Genomic DNA, 22981 nt, shown 5'->3' on the forward strand with positions numbered 1-22981 from the left:
ACACACACACATACACCCCCACACACACGCACACACACACACGCACACACACACACACACACACAGGATTAAACCTAAACAGTCTCTGCCTGTGAAACCTCAAGCCAAATGTTGTAGCACACAAACCCAGTTTATATGCTGTTGTTGATCTCAGTGTGGGGTTGGGAGGCCTCTTGCAGCACTAACATCAGCCTGGAGGAAGACAGTACTGATGATCTTTATTGATTCAGCTCTTTAAATGTAGACATGTTTTGTTGTTCAAAATGAGATGGCAATGTTACTGTAGGTATCAGAGGTAATGCACATTAATCTGCTGTGTAGTAGCAGCTTTTAATAAAATGCTATGCATTTCACACTGTATATTGACAGCTAAAGGAGCAGGATTGTGTCTTCAAACTTCAACTAAATGATATTCCAACAACTCTTTTGGTGTTAAAAGTCTTTTTTTTCTCACTCTCAAATTTGCTCCTCTAGTTTTAGTAGTTCTGTTTTTTTCTTTCTTATTTATTCTTTTGAAAATCTTTAAGTCCTGATTTTCTGCCTTAACCTTTTTTTTTTTACTTTTGGACATTTGTTATGTGTAACCATAACCATAAAGTAGATTTTTTTATAATCCAGAGCAGCTGATTAACATCTCAAAAGCTCAAATAACCACATCCCTGATTCCACATAGAAAGGACACCAGTGCCATGACTGAGTGGGTATTACTGTCAGCAAAGACATTGTACAGGAAGATCAAGCTCCAGCAGAACAATATCAGAGATGTGGTCAGTGATGAAGCAGATCAGGCTTCGAGCAAATGGAGGATCAGACAGATGGGAGTCTGGACAGAGAAAATGACCTGAACCAGCATGGATCAGAGACCGGGTTGGCAAATCCAGGAATCGGCCACACGAAGGTAGAGCGTTGGACAGCGGACAAGTGAGCACTGAGACCTGAACGGCTTGGAGCTAATGTTGAGGACACCCACACCACAAGTGACTGACAGGAGGGATTCATTCAACTTGGACCAGAAGGCAGACCTGAAACACAGAGGAGAAATAGCCAAATGACCTGGACACTGGAGGTCACAGGAGAAACCAACAAAACGCAGAGGACTCAAGAGTACCGATGGAGGTTCATCAGGCACCACACGAACCTTCAGCAGCTCCTTATGTCCAGGCAGCAGGCTTGACTAGCTCGTGCTGAGCAACAAAGATCCCAGGAGGACCAGGAGGTCTCACACTCACACAAACACTCGCACAGCAGAACCCAAAGGTAGACAGGAACACCAATGATGACATATCTCAAATCTGGATTGTTTCTTTCTAATAAACATCTTCTTTTTTTTTTCATTTGTGCAACACTTTGGTAAACATCTGCTGTTTTTATGTGCTATGCAAATAAACTGACATTGACATTTGAATCTTCTGGATAGCAACACTTTGCCTTTGATTTTCAAGCAATATGTTTCTGTAAATCTGCTGCTCTCTTTGACCCATAAAGCCACAAAGTTATTTCCCTGCTAAGTTTGGTTTGTTCACACACCTGTAGTGTGGTATGTGAGTTCATACAGGGAGACACAACAGAGATCTCTGACATGAGTAAACCTTTGGGTTTGCTGTATTTATTACAGCAGAGAGTTTTGTTTTTTTTGCCATCAAGATATCACTAACACAATTCACAATACCTTGCTACTTCACTTGTAGAGTCCCACTGGGTTCACTACTCGGTCTAATAGGCCACACTTTACATCTGCTTCCACTCAGTAGGATTAGAAAACAACAGGAGTTTCTTTTGCGAATAAATCTGAATTAGGTCTGATAAATAGTGCAATAATATGTATTTGTCTTCCAAAACCAGTCTGAGAAATTTCTGACGTTTAATTGTACCTGTCCTTTACTTCTCACTTATCAGGTTTTCCCAGGACCACGTCCAGAACCAGAGATATTCTAATATCTCTGGGGGGGTCTTGTTGCTAATGTTCATCACTCTAAATAAACAGAAACTATGAAAAGGAAATTTAAATAATCTGCAAAAAAGAGTATAGATATAAAACAGTCAGACTCTGCAGTCTGCTAGTGAAAACGGTGAGGAATTCTAGCTGAATTGAAATTAATTCTGATCACAGTTTATAAAACTAAAACATCTGGAATAGAAAAATGCAATAAGTGGAAAAAAAATAAAACTCTATGTGTTAAAACATAAATAATCCTGAAAAAAATAAACACCTGTGGTGTAGGTGACATCCTGTGATGAGTGTGCGTACAGGAAGAAATAGTCCTTAGATGACATTTTGATATTTGATTATTTACAAATTAAAACAAATGAAGAACAATATTTCAATGCATACGATTTAGAATAAAATCATAAGTGTTTACCCATATATGTTAACATTTCTAATGCGCTACCCCATCCTATACACTTGCTGTTAATTTAAGAAACGTCATTTTTTTAAATGACATCCTGTAGCTTAGGTATTGGGAAGCTGCTGGGGTTTGGGTTTTTCCCATTTCTACGGCGTTCCACCAGGGGGAGCCAGAGAGTTGCTGCTCACCGGAGGGCGGACCTGCTGAGCAATTACACACCTGCGAGTCATCTGCTTCACCAGCCAGAGAGGAGCCAGTTGCCAGTCCACTGGCACCTAAGGTTTTGCCTTCTACGGTAGACTGTGCCTCCTCATTTTTTCTCATTTTTAACGTTTTCCTGAGATTTTTGATGTTCCAAGTTATGATCTCCTTTTACCTGTGGCTTCCTGGATTCCGTTCTCTGTGCCACCTTGGTTCCTCCAAGTCTATCTATGAAGACTTCTGGTTTAATTTTCATGACTGGCAAAGTTACACTCAAAGCTCCCCTTTCCATACTAGAACCAGGCCCTGGATCTCCCACTCTGTCCCTGGTAGACTCATCATCATCTGCTATAAGATTCAAGTTCAATCTACCTTTAACACTCATGTCCCCGCTGCTCGTCTGCTACCTAATCTGCTTACAGAGTTCCAGTTATTCCCCCTGCTTCCGGTTTCCCTGGCAAAGACGCACATTCCAAATTTGGTTGTTCAATAAATTTTATTCATTTTTTTTTTAATCGCCTCCTGATAGTGTTCTGCATGTGGGTCACAGATGTACCTAAAACATGACATAAGGATGTTTTCCCTAGTTGTATTCAACTAGTGTTCCATCAATATTCATAAATACTTAAAGGGACAGGATTACGTTCTATTAACTTGCTTGCCTTTTGATGTTTTAACACATCTTCTTATGTAAATAAAATTAAACCCACAGATGTTCAGCAAAAATATTCATTCATTTTAAATAATAATTTGAACATAAAAGAGTAAACATTAAACCAGCATCTTCAGAATTTCATTTCTTAAAGTATGGTGAGAAGTTTTCGATAAAAAAATTCTTCATAACTTAATCTATTTAAATTGAGTCAATGCAAAAAAAAAGCAATGCAAAAAAAGCTGAGTATGTATGTAGTGGGGCTGCACAGTGGCGCAGTTGGTAGAGCTGTTGCCTTGCAGCACGAAAGTTCTGGGTTCAATTCCCAGCCCCGGTCTTTCTGCATGGAGTTTGCATGTTCTCCCTGTGCATGCGTGGGTTTTCTCCGGGTACTCCGGTTTCCTCCCACAGTCCAAAAACATAACTGTCAGATTAATTGGCCTTTCCAAATTGTCCCTAGGTGTGAATGTGTGTGTGCATGGTTGTGTGTTCTGTGTGTCTCTGTGTTGCCCTGCAACAGCCTGGCGACCTGTCCAGGGTGACCCCGCCTCTCGCCCAGAACGTTAGCTGGAGATGGGCACCAGCAACCCTCCCGACCCCACTGAGGGACAAGGGTGAAAGAAAATGGATGGATGGATGTAGTGAGGATTTTGGAGTGTAAAGGGTTAAGACAAAAAACCCTTTCCACTCCAAAACTCCCCTTCCACAGTCAGTTCATGAAGAATGAGGCTACTTTCAGAGCAGTAGAGTGCTTATTGGCTAGTTTACACATTACAACATGAAACTGCATGAGTGAGACGAATGCACATTTTCATGACCGCCTGCTCTGCCTGAAGGCATGTTGCATGTAACTGAGTTTGTTTTACCGGAAAACAGCGAACTAGCGATCACTGCCTGACCTTTTTTGTTTTTGTATTTAAAAAAAACTGCTGGGTTCGACATTACTGTTCTTAAATTTGATATTTTAAAATACATTTTAGTGGGTTAGATTTGTTTTATTAATCCAATGAAACATAAACACTATTAATGTTTCAGTTACTTAACTCAATTATATCAACTGGTTCCACTAAACTATGTTATTTAACTTGAACATGAGAATATTCAAGTTAAATTCAGGCAATGAAAGCCAAGAACCTTATTACAAGTCAGTAATGTTGAATAAACGTAACTGGCATAAGTAAATTCTATCGTCATCTTGTAAATGTAAGTGACAACATTAAGTTAAACAAACGTAAGTCCAAAGTGTTGAATTTACTGAACTGAATATATTGTCTTTACTTAAATTACTATGTTCAAAGTAAATATGTAACACTCTTTAGATTTGATGAACTAGTTTTAGTGGAACCAGTTAACATAACCTGGTTAAGTAAATTCAACATTTCATTTCTTAGAGTGCGCCTACAAGTCCATACCACATCTCTGATTTTTATCTGTAAAAGCCATTGAAAGCCATGCTCATTCTCTTTCCACTTCTCAGTTATGCATAACTCCTCCCCCACCATACAATTGTAGTTTTCTATTACCGTACTTTTGTTGCTTTTTCATTGGACTTTTATGTTTTTCTATATTTAACTCATCTCCATTAGAGTAATTATGGTCGTAATAGATTTGTTCCGCTCTATTTCATAAGAAAATGTTTGGTTTAGTAATGTGGAGTGGAGTCAAAAAATGAAAATAGGTCAAAAATCACGGCCCACCGTGAAGTTTACAAAAGCGTGTACAGAACTAGCACAAAGAATCCAGTCCACCTTAAAACACAGTTACACATTTCCTGAAAACGCCCCGTGTGTGCCTGCGCGTGTGTGAGAAAGAACTCAAGTGACTCTGAGTTGTAATAATAAGGCGGCGCTGTTTATCCAAAGAGAAGGGGCTGGACATAATCTGAATTCAGAGCCAAACTTTTCTTTTCTTCCATTTGCTTCTCTTCACCAAACATCCAGGAGTCTAACACGAACCGCAGCGTCGAGCGAGCAAGGTCAACAGCAGTGGCCGCCCCGCGAGCTGTGAGAGAGGCACCGGCCCGCCGCGGATCCCGGTAGTTTGCGGAGAGAACCTATCTTGAGTTGTAGCGGGAGAGCGAACGGGCTAAACGAACGGAAAGCTGGGGGAAAGTTGAGCTGAACCGAGTGGCACCATGTTTAATAATCCGGGGACGTACGCCAACAAGAAGAGGAAGAAGCCCGTCCTCAAGCAGTAAGCACTTTCTCTTCTGTCTTCACATGTCCCGGTCTGCTGCTACGTTACGTGCGCTGACTGACCTAGACATTTTTACCTGAGTTAAAAAAAAACAAAAACACAACGCTCTTGACTAGTAATTAACTCCTGGTTTAATATGCTTGAAAGGCCTCTACAGTTACCTTTAGTGTGCTCAATAAATTATTTCCAGCTCATAAAATCCAAATTAACTTATGAAATATTTTGCTTTGAAAATTACTGTCAGCTGTCATATGGAGTATATGAATGCTGGAGGGGGAAAAAAACGGTGAAATTGCCAGGATAACATCAAAACTGACGCGACTGAATTTGTGCGTATGTGAAGTTATGTGCTAGTAAGACCACCTTAAAAATGTGTCTACTTGGATCTGGCGCGGACATCTTGCCCTCGCGCATTAATCACAATCAAGTTTGAGAGTCGGCTGCTGCTCTCACGCGATGCTCTGAGGAGGGCGGGAGGTGGAGGCGGGGGCTCGCAGCCTGTCGCTGGCTTTTTGTAATGTGATCCAGCCTCGCGTAGGGCTTCGGGATCAGCATCAGGCTGAAAGTCTCTTTTCTCTGCTTCTCATGGTGGGACTTCAGCGCTCTCACGGCCCCACGAAGCGTCTGTGGCACCCAGGCTTTTACAGTTAAATATGGTTCACTGTTTATTCTCTGCACTGCCACCTGTTGATTAGAGTTGAGTCCGGATAAGTAGTCTATTGCAGAGGCCAACATGCGCAGACGTTTCTAATGTGTAAAACTGATTGAAAGTCGTGAATCTGTATAGTTTTTGGTTTTGTTCACACTGTTTGTTGTGGGTTGCTTTACTGTCTGAATCAATAAAAAGATGCTGATAAACCTAAACAAATAGTGAACAAACAAGACATAAAGTAAAACTAAACCATAGTCAACAAAGTTACTATTTGAATTAATGACCCATGAAATAATGTTTTTATTAACAATAAATGGAAGGTCGGCAAGTTCATGTAGTCAGGATCCTTATATGAAGCTGTACAATTATTTGTGGCTTATTTTACTTTAGTGTCAGAAAGTTATTGCCAGTAATACCTTTTTTAATGTCTAGTATACCAGTATTTTTGTTCTGAAATATAGTACAGCAGTGTCAGCATCCACTCTATTCTAAGAGCAATTTTAGTCTGGGTTTAAGTCTGGAGAAGCAGTGGACCTTTTGTTGTTTAATGTTAAAGCCGGCTGCATTTCCTGTCAACCGTGAACCATCCATGATGCTTCTTTAAGTGACACACTGCAGAACAGAGTTAATTGGCAACATTTTTTCTTAGTTCACTAATTGTGGTGATGATAGAGAATTCCATGTCATTCATAGGAAGTTCCCAAAGAATACTCCAGTTTCTTTCCATTTTGCTCCATCACTTCAGTCTTATGCTGTTTTGAAGATTTATGCTGGATGTTTTTAAGTCCATAGCATAACGATCTGCAATGTGATGTTTTGAACCAACAAACCTTAGTGAATAATAGCTAACCACAGTAGCTCCTTCATAAGGAGGTTTTGTTTGATCAGGGGTCATCTCCTCTCTTATTTTATAAAGTTGACTGACCATAACAGATAAAATATAATGACATATTTTATGACATGTCAGGACCCCAATAAAATAAAATCATAAAATGTTCACAGATGAAATGATGAAATATGAACTTAATTAAGCACAAACACACATCGGAATCCCCTTTTTAATTATTCATTAGAGGATAACAAGGGCCAAATGGGAAAGTTGTGAGTGGAAGAGTTAAATTAAGCTGCTTCTATTGGGTTTAACAAGGACAGGAGCTACAAGGTTGTGTTGATCATTTCATTCTTTCATTGTGAAAGGCAGATGTTAAGGTAGTTTGCTGGTCTGTAGGAAATGAGTGGTGGGATGTAAAGGTGGGGGAAGGGGTCAACAACACAATGGAGGTAAGATGCCATCAGGCACTTTAGAGAAGCAATCGTTGCTACATCAATCTGGGAAGGCTTACAATGACATTTCTAAGCTATTTGAAATCCATTATTCAGACAGATTAGTTTTACTGACTGTGATTATTAGCAGCTGTTCCTCACCCACTGAACTTTAACATCAGATTCTTAGACAGAGGTTACTCTCTGGAAGTGAATTAAAATCCCAAAGTGAGGTAACATTTTGGAAGGCTGTGACTGTTTTTATACACTGCTCAAAAAAATAAAGGGAACACTTTAACATTTAAGTGAACACCAAAGTGTTCCCTTTATTTTTTTGAGCAGTATATTTGTTCCTCTGAGCATAAACTTTGTGTGCAGTGTTACACAGTTTGAAAACCCTAAAATATCAATTCATTCAATCAGCTGGAAGTAAGAAACTCAGAAAATATGAGCTCCAGTTTAAACTCATTCCAGTTTAAACTGGAATGAGTGAAATATGGTTCTATCCCCATCTCTACCATGAAGGTTCAGAGTAGCAGCCGAGGTGCTACCTCTCCACCAGGGCTCTTTTCTGGGTGAATTTCCAGCTGCATTATCTCAGACACGTGCAGGGAAGAAAGAGGGGAACAGAATATTCAGCTGTTGGTGGGAAAAGTTCCTGGATTTGACCTACAATATAAAGTCGACCATGAATTTCTCTTTAGACTGAATTGTTCCTAATCCATTCATTCCTTTGCCAGTTCAAACCTTGATGACAAAGCTCTATCTTGACATTTATTGCTGGGTTGCAGACACACAACCTGGATGACGCACAAAATTCAGATGGAAGTCTGGAAGTGGATTTCTCCAGTTCAAAACAAAGCAAAATGGATCACAATGAGTAGCTAATGCCCTAAATGGGCTGGAACAGACGAGGTACCTCGAAAATATACGCATATATTTAAGATATGATCCGAATTATAATCTTATAATCTTGAGGACTTATCCGGTGTAGAGGCGATCCACATAACTAGCTATCTGGAGCTGCAGAGTTTATGTTATATGACGAGCCAGAAGAAAGTTTTCAAAAGTTTGGAGCATACAATTATTTAGTTTCAGGTTGGGTCAAGTATTTAGGGTCAAAAGAAGCATTAAATGACTGTAGAGTTCTTTATGCTGAGTGAGTAGTGAGTTGTGCTATTTTAAGTTATTATGATAACAATGCTATCGCTAACAACAAACTAACCCGTGTTATTTCTATGAGCTTGGATCTCCTGGTAAATAATGTATTTAGCTTCTGTAAACCCAAATTCATGCTGGAGTTGTATGTTAATATTGGGTTGTCGTAGGACGCTGGGTTCAGGTCCAATGTAGATCAACTATTTGTAGCGATCTACAGATTCCCGAAGTTCGTGTCACACAAATATAGTTCATGGCCAGGCACGAAGCATGTGGGAGAACAGTCACAGCTCACTGTGACTGAATGACTGGGTAGATTCTATTTAATTTATTTAGCTTTTTTTTTCTTTTTTCTTTTTTTTTTTTAGCTTGAAAGTCCAGCTGAATAAACATTATATTTTCTGTCCATGACACTGAATTAACTGCTAACGACATTAGCACTCTGGGGACAACCAAACTAGGGCAAAAAAATAATATATCTTACCTTACATATGAATGCTTGTCCTTCAAAGCTTGTCCAATAAAATATCTGGAAATATGATTTAAGCGACGGGATCATTACCTGTTAGAAAGTGGCGCTGCAAACTCTGGCGTTGTTAGTTTACGCATCTCCTGTTTTTAGTCATAGATTGTTGATCCACTTTTAAGTAAGTGTCAAATAAGACTTCAAGACTTTAGCAGGTCAACCTGCTGATTGGAAGGTGACTCTTGTGCACTTGAGGCCTTGTTTACACACTACCACATGTTTTCCTCAGCACTAAGGATCATGTTTCTGTATGTTATAATGTCAGTTTGTAGCTGCTTTATAAAGTATTAAAGCTCTGCTATAGATGGGTGGAGAAGATCATCTTACTAGTACAACATGGAAAGATCACAACCTGCTGATGTCCAACCTAAAACACAGTTTAACGGTCAATGTGAATTGCCCAAAAGATGATGGGCAAGTAAAGCCTGGTGGCCCACCAGACTTGTATTACACTGGGAAAGCCCTGCATGTGGTAATATTGATGACAGTGCTGTTCTTTCATATAGTGGGGTCTTAATGGTCAAAGGCATCCCAGTGGGCCTGTATTCACAGAGATCTATTCAGACAGCTTGTGCTCTGAAGGATCCTCCTCTTTTTCAGTTTTGCATTCATATTCTTTGCTGAGATTATCCTGTATTCATTCACAGACTGTGCACAAAGTGGTGAACCACAAGCCCTCGTTGCCTAGAAAGACTACGCCTTTGGTGGATTCTCCTTTTTTTCCACAGGACCCGGTTTTTGATGGGTTGTTTCAGTCATCAGAAGGTGAATTTACTGGATCTGTTAGTTAGAGAAGTTGTCTCTGATCATTGACTACAGGTAACACGACCTGGAGGTTCTTTATACAGCAATATCTCCACTTTAAAGATGTTCGCCATGTGTTTTAGTGTATAGATAAACAGAGGACAGAAACCTGCTTGACGTGCCGATGTCCTCTCTGGGTCCAGCATGGAGACATGTGCTGTGCTCACACATATCTGGCCATTCCCAGGGTAAATTCCAAAGGAAAGAGGTGCTTTGTCTGTAGACATCTGTGTTTCTGGAGATTTTGGAGCTGAGGTTTCCTGAGCAGCCAGCTGCACAAAGGCAGTATTGAGCCCAGCATAAAATGCTGTGGTCATTCCTGTGGGGCATTCCATGGCAGAGTGGCCCATTAAGATAGCCTTTTATTACTGGAACGCCTGCTATGCATCTCGCCGATTCTTGTTGCTGTTCATCATCCTTACAAACTAATTTGGTGTGGTGCAGACTCTTCTTAAAGGTTAGAGCAACACTTTGTGTTTGCTTAAAATGCTTAATCAGCTTGAAATGTTACCGTTCCAGACATAGGACTTTGGAGGGAAGTGTAGAAATGAATGGATATAAATAAATTAGGAGGAAAGAACTCTTAGGTGGTTTTCTTGCTTGGTGTTTTGCATTTATTAATTAAAAGTCTAAATATGGCATGTTACCTGTCTTGACTTATGGGTGAAGAAAGACAATTACAAGACTTGATGTATGTTCTTTGGGACAAGTCTGCCAGCTTTGGACCTGTATAGACTTCTTCCGTCTGGACTTCGTTTGGATATTTGGGGCTGTTTTTCTGCTGGAGGTGAACCTCCACTCCAGTCTCTCATCTTTGGTAGGGAAAAATACATTTCGCATCAGTTTGAAAGGCTAATAAATAAATTCATAAACACGAAAGTTAAGGGTATTATATCTGTAATTTCAGTTTATTTTAGTTAGTTTTATAAACACACAGTGGAGTTCCAGTTATAGTTTTTCCCATTAGTTTCTGTCATTATTTGCTTTAGTTAACAAAAATGTTTTCTCCATTTCACTTCTTGTTATTTCGTTAGTTTCAGTTTACTGTAATAACCTTGGCTTGTACTGTATACTTTAATTTGACTGGAAAATACCCAGAATTCTCAGTAACTGAATTGTTGTTGCTCTTTTTAAAATCCAGCGATGACTCAGAAAGATCAGACCTGGAATCAGTGTAGCACTGTTCACATTTCACTTCCTCTTGTGCTTATACAAGTAAATGTTATAGTATTGAACTATAAAAGGTCTTCTTGTGAAATGTCTGTAATCAACTTTTTCTGAGGTTTTTTTTCTCAGAAAATGTTTTAGTCAGAAGACACTTTTACCTTGCAGCTCTCTGGAGTTCTGTTTTGTCTTTACCTCATTTCACTGACCTGCTGCTCCTGGTTGTGTTTCTACTGAATGTAGCTGAAGTGACTGCAGCTGATCTGGTTCTAGCCCTCTCCTCACTTTATTGTTAAGCACATTTTAGTCTCCTTCTCTCTGTGAAGGTCTTTGAGACTGCTTCTGTAAACTGAAGCTGTGTCCGTTTTTATTAGCAGGCATCCATGTGTAGAGCCAACATGTCATGCTTCAGAACCACAGAGGCAGACGCCCTGCCTGCTTCCAGACCAACATGTGTCAGTCTTCACATACGTCTCATCCTTATTATCTTGGCAGAGCTGTGCTCTGATCTGGAATCCAGATAGAAGCAGAGAGACCAGTTACAGTATCATTCCTTCAGACAGAACAGCCCAATGTCTGCTCAGCCATGTGAGTCCCAAACCAAGGAACAGAAAAAGGTTTTGAATGCCGGCTTTTGTTTCTGCAGAGCATTTCTGCAGAATGAGATCATTTCTGAGAAGGTAGAGCTGCAGCATGAGGGCAGCAGGCATTTAGTTGTGGAGGAGGAGGAAATTGAATAGCCTGTCATTAAACATTTCTCTAAAGAAAGAACTTCAGGGAAATGAACGATTTGCTGCCTGGATGGCACATAGGTCTGAAACCTTGTAATCTGATGCGATCAGAACTGGTCAGAATCTGCAGTTTTTCTAAAGCCTTTGTGTCACATGTAGTCATGAGCCTTGACCCCTACAGACCTCTCCCCACCTCCCTCAATCGTATCTAACATCATGAGGCTTGATATTCGGTTGAACTTGACTAGCTGCTACCCAGAGCAGCTGACAGTGGTTTTATCATGCCTGCAGTTTCTGGAACTTTCCACTGCAGCTGTCTGAAGGTTCCCACTCTTTCATCAAATTATCACCTGACAATGCTGCCAGATTGACATCAGCTGACATCCACTGGCTCCCTGTAGCTCAGAGAATAGACTTTAAGATACTGTTGTTGGTTTATAAATCACTGAACAGTTTAGCACCACAATACATTAAAGATCTGCTGTTGTATCAACCTTCCAGACCAATCGGGTCTCCTGGTTCTGATCTGCTCTGCATCCCCAGAACCAAACCAAACAAGCAGCATTCAGCTTCTGTGAGCAAATTTGGGACAAGCTTCCAGAAAACTGCAAAACAGCTGAAACACTGAGTTCCTTCTAAATCAAGACTAAAACTCACCTGTTCAGAGTTGCTTTTGAATCGCAATAAATTAAACATTGAGCAACATATTTGATGTGTAATGATGATTTTGATGATGGCCAGAACATTACTGGCTTCTCAGTTGATGACTGAGGTTTTCATAACCCTTTGTCTTTGTGTTTTTATGATGTAAAGCATTTTTTTAACGGCCTTGTTCCTCAAATGTGCTTTATAAATAAACTTGATTAAAATGTGTCTACTCCAGTTTTCAGTTTACGTGCAGTCAGTTTAATAGATGAACTCTCACTTTGCACAGATATTGGCATTTCATCATGCACAGAAACACAGCTATGTATACACCACACTGCGCTCCGTCACCCATTTGTTGCGACAGGGAGTGTGGCATTTATTTTCTGATTTGTCCGTAAACCTGCGCTTGCATTAAGTATCAGCTACAGTGCATGTGTTTCTATTCCACCTGTATGCATACACCCGCTGCGTATTTCGCTGCCGTTCGCTCCGAATCAGCCACTAGGCAGCAGCTCCTGAGAAAGAGAGGCTATCGTGTTACATTTTCCAGTCAATTTAAGGATGCCTATTGATTCCCCGAAAAACAATGAAAACTCCCATATTTTTATCAATCAATTCAATTCTCCAGATGCCCCAGAACGTGAAAAGTGGACATGCCTGGGGAAAAGAGGACGTTTGTTATGCACACTTAGCAGTCGTCATCAACTCACTGACAGAAGTGAGAGTGTCGTGCAACACGAATAATTATCTGGCCAGAACATGACGGCAAAACACAATTTAATGAAGCTTCAAGGCAGATAATTTGCCTCAAGGAAATGTAATAATCAAGGTACTCAAATCATTTGATGAATTGTTCCAGACCTGGTTGGTAGTCTCACAGTGAGTGGAATGGAGATCAGCTGAGTGCAGGTACTGCGTCTCCAGTGATTATAGTATGAAGACAAATGGATCTGGAAGGATAAGTCTGCAATTTCACATTTGCAATCAGTAGAGAATGCAACAGCCAAACTTCTCACCAAATTCAGTAAATTCAGTTACCTCACTTTGGTCCTACATAGAGAACACCGGCCCCGTTGTGCTGACTAGTCTTGTGCTGAGTAGAGCTTTATGGCCAGGCTCCTGATTATCTTTGTCAGCTTTTATCTAAATACTCTCCTGCCCATGGCCTTTGTTCTCAAACAGAACCTCTTGGTTGTTCCATATGCAAGGCTGAAAACTAATCTGAAAACACTTTTATTTTCCTAGGCTTTTATGTCATGATTTTATTGTGTTTCTTATGGTTGTTTTATTCTTTGCATAATTTAAGGTAGATTTTTATTGTACAGCGCTTTGTGCATTATGTCTGTGGAAAGCGCTTTATAAGTAAAATGTATTGCTTTACTCACTCTATTGACAAACATTTAAGTCATGAATTGAGACAAAAATTTCTAAGCCCTGAACATCCCCTGGAATTTAGATAAATCATCATCAAGACATGGAAGGAATCCGGTCCATGTGTAAGACAGAGACTGCAGACAACAACTGCTGGTTGTTCATCAGTCAAAGCTTTATGAGAGAGCAGCAATGAGAAAACCACTGCTGAAGTGAACTCAGGTCCAGGCTCAGCTAGAGACTCCATGGTCAAGTGGAAGAAAATTCTTTGTTCAAAATGAAGTTGGTAAAACATGCCAGTGTTGTCAGGGAGACGGTGGTTATGTTGCATCTGGAGGACAACTGCAGAGCAGCTGCAGCATCTACGTCCTGTCACCTCGGACTGCTTTGAGCAGCATGGCCCATTAAACTAGTCCAACCTTTCACCTTTCATATTATGAAGGTATACTGTTTAGTAGTAGCCTGTTTCTAACTGTGTGACTTGTGGAGCCAAGCTTCTCTCTCAGTGAAACTGATGCTTCATAAACAACCAGGAGCTGGGTTGTGTGTTTAGCTTGCTGCTGCTGCTGTGTGTCAGTGAACTGTTCTGCCTGTGTAATGCATCTGTGATGAGTAGAATGAGATTAAACAAATAGCCGGCTCAGTCTGTTCTGTTTAGATCACAATCATTCAGGCTTCAGAGGTTGAGCAAATATTACATGAAGCATTAAGGGTTGTTTTTTTTTTTTACTCCATGATCATCCGCTTTTCTAAGCCTGGGATTTAATACATAAAGGAAAGAGCATGACATATTGTACTTTGCATAATAAGTGATTACTATTGTTATAATTCTGTCCTTGTTAGGTTATAGTGGCTTGTCTGCTCAGGTTCTGCACAGCTCTACTGGGGTTCCTCATCTGCTGTTTGGTTGTTAATATTGTCAGGATTTTAKTTTTGTTCTTTTGCTTTTGTTTGATGTACAGCCACTGTGTGATGGCTCTGCGGCTGTGTTTCTGATCATTTTATTGCTATCTGTGAAACAGAGTAGTTCTCTGACTGTATTGGTGAAAACGCCTTGATGAGTGGAAGGCACCCGGGTACAGGCCCAAATCAGGCAACCTCCATCACCCTGCAGACAAGCAGTGCAGTGTTGTACATCATGGTTAATCAGCTTCCCTTTGGATCTAGTTTAGACGTACTTCCAGGACCCTTGTGGTTTAATCAGAAGAAAAGCTATTTTGGGTTTGACTGTAGTTGTTGTTTTCACTCTTGATGTATTGTTGGGAACGATTTCACCTGCTGAACCTGGTCTAGTTTAAGCTTCACATCATGCCATTCCTTCATCAAAACATATCTGAGTATTGCTTTGATTCTTTTATGCATGTTTGAGGAATCCTTTATTCTCCCATGGCAGCCATTCAGGAGTGCCTAAATATTTAACCGTCAGCTGTCTCTAGTCTGCTTGCATCCACATATGCATTTGAACAACATCATAGTTCACTTCAACTAAATGGAGACTGAGGTTTTTAGGCTGGACCAGAGTTCAATTTCTTGGTCCACATCGGAGTGTGATTACGCATTCGCACCTACCCAAACAAGCTAAAATTTCTACTAGGCAAACAAACTTGAGTTGGATTAAGGCGGACTAAGCAGGATTGAATACACTGTTAGTCTAATGTAATAATTGAAGCAGATGCTGTGTTGTGACAGAGTTTGTTCTTGTCAGCGTGTTATTTCTGTCAGCAGTGATCTAAGCGGTATGAAGATGTGACCATCCCCCGTTTCCCTGTTCTAGCTCTGTAAAATCACCATGTGTTTCCTGTTTAATATGGCTCAATCCAAATGAGAACTTCCCTTTCTGACAGTGAAAACAAAGCAGTGCTGTCCAAAGCACACAGCTTCATGTCGGCTAACTGCAAAGAGAATATCAGCAGTAATCACCTGAGTCAGACTGCAGAGGCTGTCAGTCTGGACTTGCTGTGAACATGGCATTTCTGTGGAGCCACTTTCAGACCTATGAGAGGAGGTTCTGTATTGATAGATAAGTGATGTCTGTCTTGGTGGCTGATCACCACGTCATACAGCAGATGTTACGCTGATGGAATAGCTGGTTAGTAAGGCTTGAACTCCTCCGTTACTGAACGCATGTTTTCTGTTCACCCTTCAGGAAGAAGGTCGCTGACAACAATGAAGTTGTTAAATCGAACCCTTCCAAGCGCCACCGGGATCGGCTGAATGGGGAGCTGGACCGGCTGATGGAGCTGCTGCCTTTCCCTGATGAGGTTCGCTCCCGCCTGGACAAGCTGTCCGTCTTGCGCCTGAGCGTGGGATACCTCAGGGTCAAGAGCTACTTTAAAGGTAAGCCGTCTGAGACTTCAATTATCTCCAATCTGATGCTGCATGGGGCAAGGATCACATGTTGCTATGGACACCTGCCTATTAGTTTAAACCTTCACTAATTTCATTAATATGTTGTTGTTGATCAAGCTGAGGTACGAACTTCAATAATTCCATTCAGTTTATCTATGTAGCACCAACCAGCTATCTAATTCCAAAAAAAAAAAATGTTTCGATTTAATCATACATAAATTCCAGTGGAGTTCGGCGATCGGCCCTCATGGGTGATCGGAATCGGCAGGAAAAAACCTGATCGGCACATCTCTAGTATTTAGCATGGTTAGCATCACTAACCATAGACATCAGTCTCTCAGGATGAAGACCATCCTGAGAGACTGAGCTGCCACAATAATTCAGAAAAAAATCACTATGAGCAAGTGCAGCAAGCTCAGTTTATTATTCCAAGTAGTTTAAAAAGTTTGTACCTAAAGGAAACCCAGCATCAGCATTCTCTCCTTCTGGACTAGAATATTGCAACAATCCTCTTTGTGTTGTTAACTCTATTGTAATCCCTCATATTGAACATGTAGGTATCCATTTCTTATGTCTTGGTAACTCTTTGAGTTTTCCAGAAGGATTGAAGGAAAAAGATGCATTTATAGGAGCACTGAGAGTAGTTACATTCCTTGCCAGTCAGATGTACTGAGACTGCTTTATAAATTTGTTCTCATTTATTGTGATATTGTCGTCTTATACATGGAACAACACCAGTGTTTCCCACAGCGTATTATAAGCCTGGCGGGCCACCAGGCTTTACTTGTGCCCCCACCAGGCTAAGTTTATTTATTTATTTAAGTCTTTTTAAAATGTTTGCCTTTTTTTTTAAGACTTTATAGTTGGTGTTCAGGTATTAATTTTCCAATCTTTAAATAGCGCACAATTATCGAGTGATATTTTAAAATTTCCTTTCAACTTTAAACATTTTTTTAACTCAAAAACACGACAGACCCCTGGATGGATGACTGCCCTAGTGCCCAACCACCAGGCTTAGCAAGTTTTCTGGGAGCAACCTTGAACACTCATTACATCAGTATCATCCACTCCTACATTCAGCTGTTCTAGACCATAAGCTGGTCTTAAGACCAACTTTAGTCTGAGAGTGATTTTTTTCTGAATTATTGTGGCAGCTCAGTCTCTCAGGATGGTCTTCATCCTGAGAGACTGATGTCTATGGTTAGTGATGCTAACCATGCTAAATACTAGAGATGTGCCGATCAGGTTTTTTCCTGCCGATTCCGATCACCCATGAGGGCCGATACCGATCACATAATTATTATTTTTTTTAATCATAAGCACTACCAGTTACATTATATGGAAAAAGGAACCATAAATTCACCTTAATTTAGACAAAAACTTGTTTTTAATAACTTTTTCCAAGAAGAAAACTAAACAAAACAGGCATTCTGCAAATTGTACTGCTATCAATAATACTATCTTTAACAGACTGATAACATATGAAGGCTCTGAAGAGGCTAAATAATGCAAAGAGCCAATACAAAACCTCTCAACATTGCCAAAAAAAGTTAAAGTATAAAACTTAACATTCAAAGGCAAATACAGGTTCCATTACAATAAACAATCCTGAGTTACTGAATGAAAACTTCCTGATAGCATGGTGGCTAGCTGATTACTGCTAGTTCTGATTGGCTGTTTCTGATTGAGCGGAGTAATTATGCAGAGCAGATCGATTATTTTTTTAGAGATGATCTGTTTCATGTTAGGACAGCGAAAATTTTAATATGTATGTAAAATGTATTTTTTTAGGTTAGATGCTGCAGCTTTAAGCAGAGGTTCGGTGTGAGAGTCACTACCAGGTGGAGCAGAAGCAGCGCTCCGTCTGTGAAATATTACTACCTGTAGCGTAGCAGCGGTTCAACAGTAAGAACAGAACCAGCGTCTTACATCGCAGCTCGAAGACTTAAATAATTTTGCGGGTTATTTGTTTAGCTTTCTGACCGTCATACTAATCCGGGTGAGTGTTTGTAGCTGTGCGCTGCTTTACCTGCTATCTGATCCTCCATATGTCATTTTTACTGCAGTGAGCCTCGATGTAGCCAAACTCCGTCAAGTATGGCATTATTTTTATGCCATATTAGATTCGTCGTGTAGATGCATTTTGACGTGCTTCACCCCACGTGCTTCAATTTTCCGCCGCAACATGCAAACATCCCCATTCACTCAGTACGTTATAGTTCCACATCGCTTAGGATTTGTTGCTGCGCGTTTGTGCAGTGTGAAGGGAAGAGGAGACCAGCTGCACAGGCAGGCTGCGAAATGAGATGCAGGTGATCGGTTTGTGTGATCGGCAACAAGAGACCTTGATCGGTGACCACCGATCATACACTTTTTCACGGAAATCGGCCGATTATGATCGGTGGCCGATCGATCGGCACACCTCTATTAAATACTAATACAGAAGATGCTAAAGCCAGTTCATTATGTCAGTTCTATCAATCATTTGATTTGAAATTAGTGCACCAGTTTCATAGCAACTCCTCTGTTATACATAATGTGACATCGCCTCTGTTTCTGATATCAGGAAGTAGTCACAGATTGCTGCAGAATGGCTGCTATTTATATTAAACAGAAATCAGAGTCTCCTAAAATCAGCAAGTCAAAACTTTTGGAAATCAAGGAGTTCAAATCAGAGTGAAATTTGCTCAGCTCTGCTCTTCTCTCTTCGTAATGTAGGAAGGTTGTTTACACCCGGATGTCGCGCCAGACTTTTGTGTTGTCTGACATTTTGACTGACGGTGTCAAAAATTTTCCGTCATATTCTATTTTCATCCTTCAGATTTTATGATGCCTTTAATTTTTATGCGGTTTAACTAATTTTCAACAAGTTGGACAACCCAGATTCCATCACATATTAATCAACCAGATGAACACATTTAACTTTTTCTCCGCAGTGATAAAAAAAAACACTGATAGCACAATGAAATTAATCAACTCCACTTAAATTAAGAGATGCGTGCAGCGCTTCACCTGCTGCGGTCTGAACACGCAGCCTCACAACTTCTACCGTGCATCTGGAGAATCTGTGCTAATATTTAGATTGGACCTACAAAATCCAACTTGACCTGGACTGAGTCCACAGACATTATGACTGATTGACTATAATTAGAGATTGGAGTCTGGAGGAAACCCGACTTATTATCTTAATTAGGATTTTACTGCTTTCGCTTTTAGAGCTTCATTTAGCAGCGTAACTTCTCCCAGCTTTTATTTAACATCTTCCAGATCAATTTTATTCTCCATATTAACGCCGGGTGACTCAATTGCAAATCTGATTGAAAGTTTTAAATGCACTTTTTTACCATGCGCTAAGTGTCCTGCAGATAACTCTTCAGCGACTGTTGGTTCCCCATCAACAAGACGCCTTTAGTTCAGTGTCTGTTGCAGATGATCTTCAGAAGGGATGCTTTTTTTGTATTGATTAATTTAGTTACCTTCACACGATGTACTCTTCTAAGCTTAAAGCTGAAAGTGGTAAGATTCATAATGTTGAACTTGAACATTACATACGTCACAGGCCAAAGTTAGCAGTTGGATACATTTACAACTTTAACAGAGTCCACAATTCAAGGCAGCAATGGTTTCTCAACAGCAGATAATTCAGACCCTTGGACAAAGTGGAGCATACCGAAAAATAATTCTGCTTTTTACCAGGATATGTTGAGTGTAAACCCCAGGCAGAATTCAAACTGGTCCTAAATGATGTGTAGCCATGCTGTCTGACACTGGAGGCTTTGGATTACTGGGAACTTTCCTGACTGATGACCTTTTCAGCAAAAAGAAGAGAACAAAACTTAACCTTGTGCTTGTCCGGCTGCTGCAGGCCCTCTTTGGCCCCTCCTAGCACGGACTCTGCCTGAAGCCTGTTTCAGTGGTTGTGTAGGCTCCTCTAATGACTCTTGCAGCAGGTCTGAATGCTGATTAGCGAGCAAGTCCCTTTTTCTTAGCACAGCCGTCTGTGAGGATGTTTCACTTGCCGTGAAATGCAGACTGAAAAGAAACGGTACATAGCTTAGCCCGTGCAGTGAACAATGTTTTCTTTATGATCCTGTGTGAAGAGTGTGGTTGGTTTCCTGTGGGAGGGGAACGGCTCGGGGTGCAGCGCTGCTCTGTAGATGAGTTAAACCACGTGGAGAAGCCAGTTCCGAATTAATAGTGTCACATGAAAATGTTGTGGCAGAAACATTTTCACTTGACAGGCAGGAATGATGAGTATGCAAGAATGTAGTTTTAGGAAGCAACACATCCTCAGTGTTTCTACCTTCTCTCCACCCTCTGTGTGAACCACACCCACTGCCACTGTGACCTGAGCATTCCAACATTAGCTGTGTGCTAGGTGAATGCTCAGACTTTGAAGGCATGATAAGTCATGTGAAGTATGGATCTCTGTTAGTTTTGCTTTGGGATTCTTGTAATTGTGTGTCTGTAAATATGGTTGCTGCAGCGACAGAGACCCTCTCTCCAAGTACTGCATCATCACAATGAGATGGCTTTCATTTTACATGAACATAAAGGTGCTGACGCTCATAGGTCCAGTTTACTGACTAGACTGCATGGGGAGTAAAAACAGACATGATGCATGTTATAAGATGGGCCGTGAATTTCCACTGCTGTTTCCTCTCACAATCTTTCACCTGCTTCTACTGCTCTGCACGTTGGCGGGACAGGCATGCTGTTCACTGCTTATATATACTGAGCTGACTGAAGAAAAACTCCTAAAATCTCCCTTGATGACACTCACCAACACAACCTGTTGCCTTTTCTCTGAGTGCTGCTGGGGGCAGAGGACAAGTTCTTACCTTACTGACATGAACATGTTGCAGCTTTTGACGCCACCGAAAAATGTTGAAAATAATGCATCCTTTTCTCTTTCATTACTTTTACATAATTATGCAATCCTTTGTGTTGGGGTGTGAATACGTAGGGTAGAAGATCTTTCCTGTCAACAGCCATCACAATCTCCAATAACTCCTTAAAGAATCTAAATTCATGAGTTACAACAACATTTAATCTCCCTTTGGGATTAATAAAGTATTTTTGAATTGAATTGAAAGAGTATTTTTGCAAAGTTCTATGAACCTTATATTAAAGGTTAATTTTCCCAAACAAATAAAACACAGCTGATTTACTGGTGATGACCACCACGAGATTATGAACTCTCCAGTTGTGAGCACCATATGTATGCTGTTGTATTAGAAGGTAAAGGGGGACACAAACAAGATGGCAGCTGCTGGAGGCTCTAACAGGTGGAGGAGTTTAAACTCCTCTGATCTGTTCAGACCCTTGGACAAAGTGGATCATGATTTATCATCTAAGATCATAAATCATGATCTGTTCATTTAATTCTTCTAACATGTTTATCTGCAAGATGAAAGCAGAGTGGAACCAAAGTCAGATTCCTTGTTTGTGTTCACAAAGTTTGAGAATAAAGCTGATTGTGATCCTATGTAAACACACATCACTTAAAGATTGGACATCCAGGATGGGTGGTATCACATGAGGACTGCAACTCAAGCAGAAGTTCTGGACAGCTATTGGTGGATTTTTATAGCTGTTATTATGTCTCAATGTATCCATTTAAGCTGAAACTGGCTCTAAGTCATGAAGTGTGGGGGGAAGATCTTCAATTTGTAATCCAGAATCTAAGTTAGCATCTAACCTGGGGCTCTGATGCTGTAGCCCATCGTCACATCTGACGATTTTCAGTCAGATGAAACTTGTATAGAGCGCAGTTGMATCATCCAGTTTTGACATGGAGCTTATGGCGTTCATCTTGATAAACACCATGAAGGAGCCGTTTAAGCTGGAGCTKCCTCAGCTGTCTGCAGGAAGAATTCACACAGGTGTGGCACACAAAGCAGGCCTATTGTTTTCTGATACTGAGCCATGTTATTAGTGGTGTTCTTTGGAAAGTTCTGCTTTATTTGAGCTTAGATCAGTTTTAAATGATGGGAGCACATAATACAAAATCACCAAACATGCAGACATATGCAAAATGCAGATTAAAAATACTGATGACGGATAAGAAGGCCAGACAGCTGATGTGTCAATATGTCACTAATCCTTTAGAGCATTTTACTGCACATTGGGTTTGGCTGCTGCTGTGTGAGCAACTTGCAGAAAACATTAACTCAACACCGATGTGTTGCTTCCTAAAACTACATTAACTCCTTTAGGAACTGGTTTTTATCCAGTTCCTAAAGGACACTCAGCAGTCAGAATACCACTCTGTGCAGCACTGACAAGTGTGTGGTGTCTGTGCTGGTGGAGAAGAAATGGGGCTAGACGCCCAACTAGCTCATCAGTCATGCTGGTATCTTTTTGAATTGTAGAAAATGAAGGAATTTGTCACAACAAATGTAGGCATTCGGCAAGCTCCACTATGAAGTCTTAACTGTCTTCAGAAAGTGCACTTGGAGTCGGCTCGGCACACAGTACGCCCGAGTATATGGGAGTCATAAGGCTTTCTGTTTGCAAATTAAAGCTGCACTATGTAACTTTTTTAAGAAACTTGTTTTTTTTATGTATTTGGTCAAACTCTCACTATGTGGTGACAGTGTAATATGAGACAATCTGCAAAAAAATAAAAAAATTAGCTCCTTTGCCTTCTCCCTGAGCTAATTGTAGAAATACATTGCTTAGTCAGAAACTACCAATGAGAGCCAGAAGGAGGGTCTTAGGGCTGTCAATCACAACCTCCCCCTTGCTTTCTGCTACACTAAGGCTTCTCCCCGACAGCAGAGCATGTTGTGAATGCTCATTCTAGTTAGCATGGCCACCGAATGACCGATGACAGTTTTCCTGGAATGTTAGATTGTTTCTCTGCCATTAGCATATTGAGCAACGAGTACATGAAGTTGATTGGCAGCTCTAAGA

At 40.6% G+C, this 22981-nt stretch overlaps 1 protein-coding gene across 2 annotated transcripts in view; it reads left to right on the forward strand.

Moving 5' to 3' along the window:
- Nucleotides 1–5013: 5013 nt before the first annotated feature.
- The window catches only part of LOC103482332 (aryl hydrocarbon receptor-like), a 38615-nt gene continuing 20647 nt past the window's right edge, over nt 5014–22981 (forward strand). For both annotated transcript variants that reach the window (XM_008438429.1, XM_008438437.1), the window contains exons 1-2: nt 5014–5394; nt 15861–16051. In XM_008438429.1, the coding sequence (XP_008436651.1) occupies nt 5336–5394; nt 15861–16051 (250 nt within the window). In that variant the 5' untranslated portion in view covers nt 5014–5335. The remainder of the gene's footprint in view (nt 5395–15860; nt 16052–22981) is intronic.

The sequence above is a fragment of the Poecilia reticulata genome, linkage group LG2, assembly GCF_000633615.1.
Source record: "Poecilia reticulata strain Guanapo linkage group LG2, Guppy_female_1.0+MT, whole genome shotgun sequence".
Classification (NCBI taxonomy): Eukaryota; Metazoa; Chordata; class Actinopteri; order Cyprinodontiformes; family Poeciliidae; genus Poecilia; species Poecilia reticulata.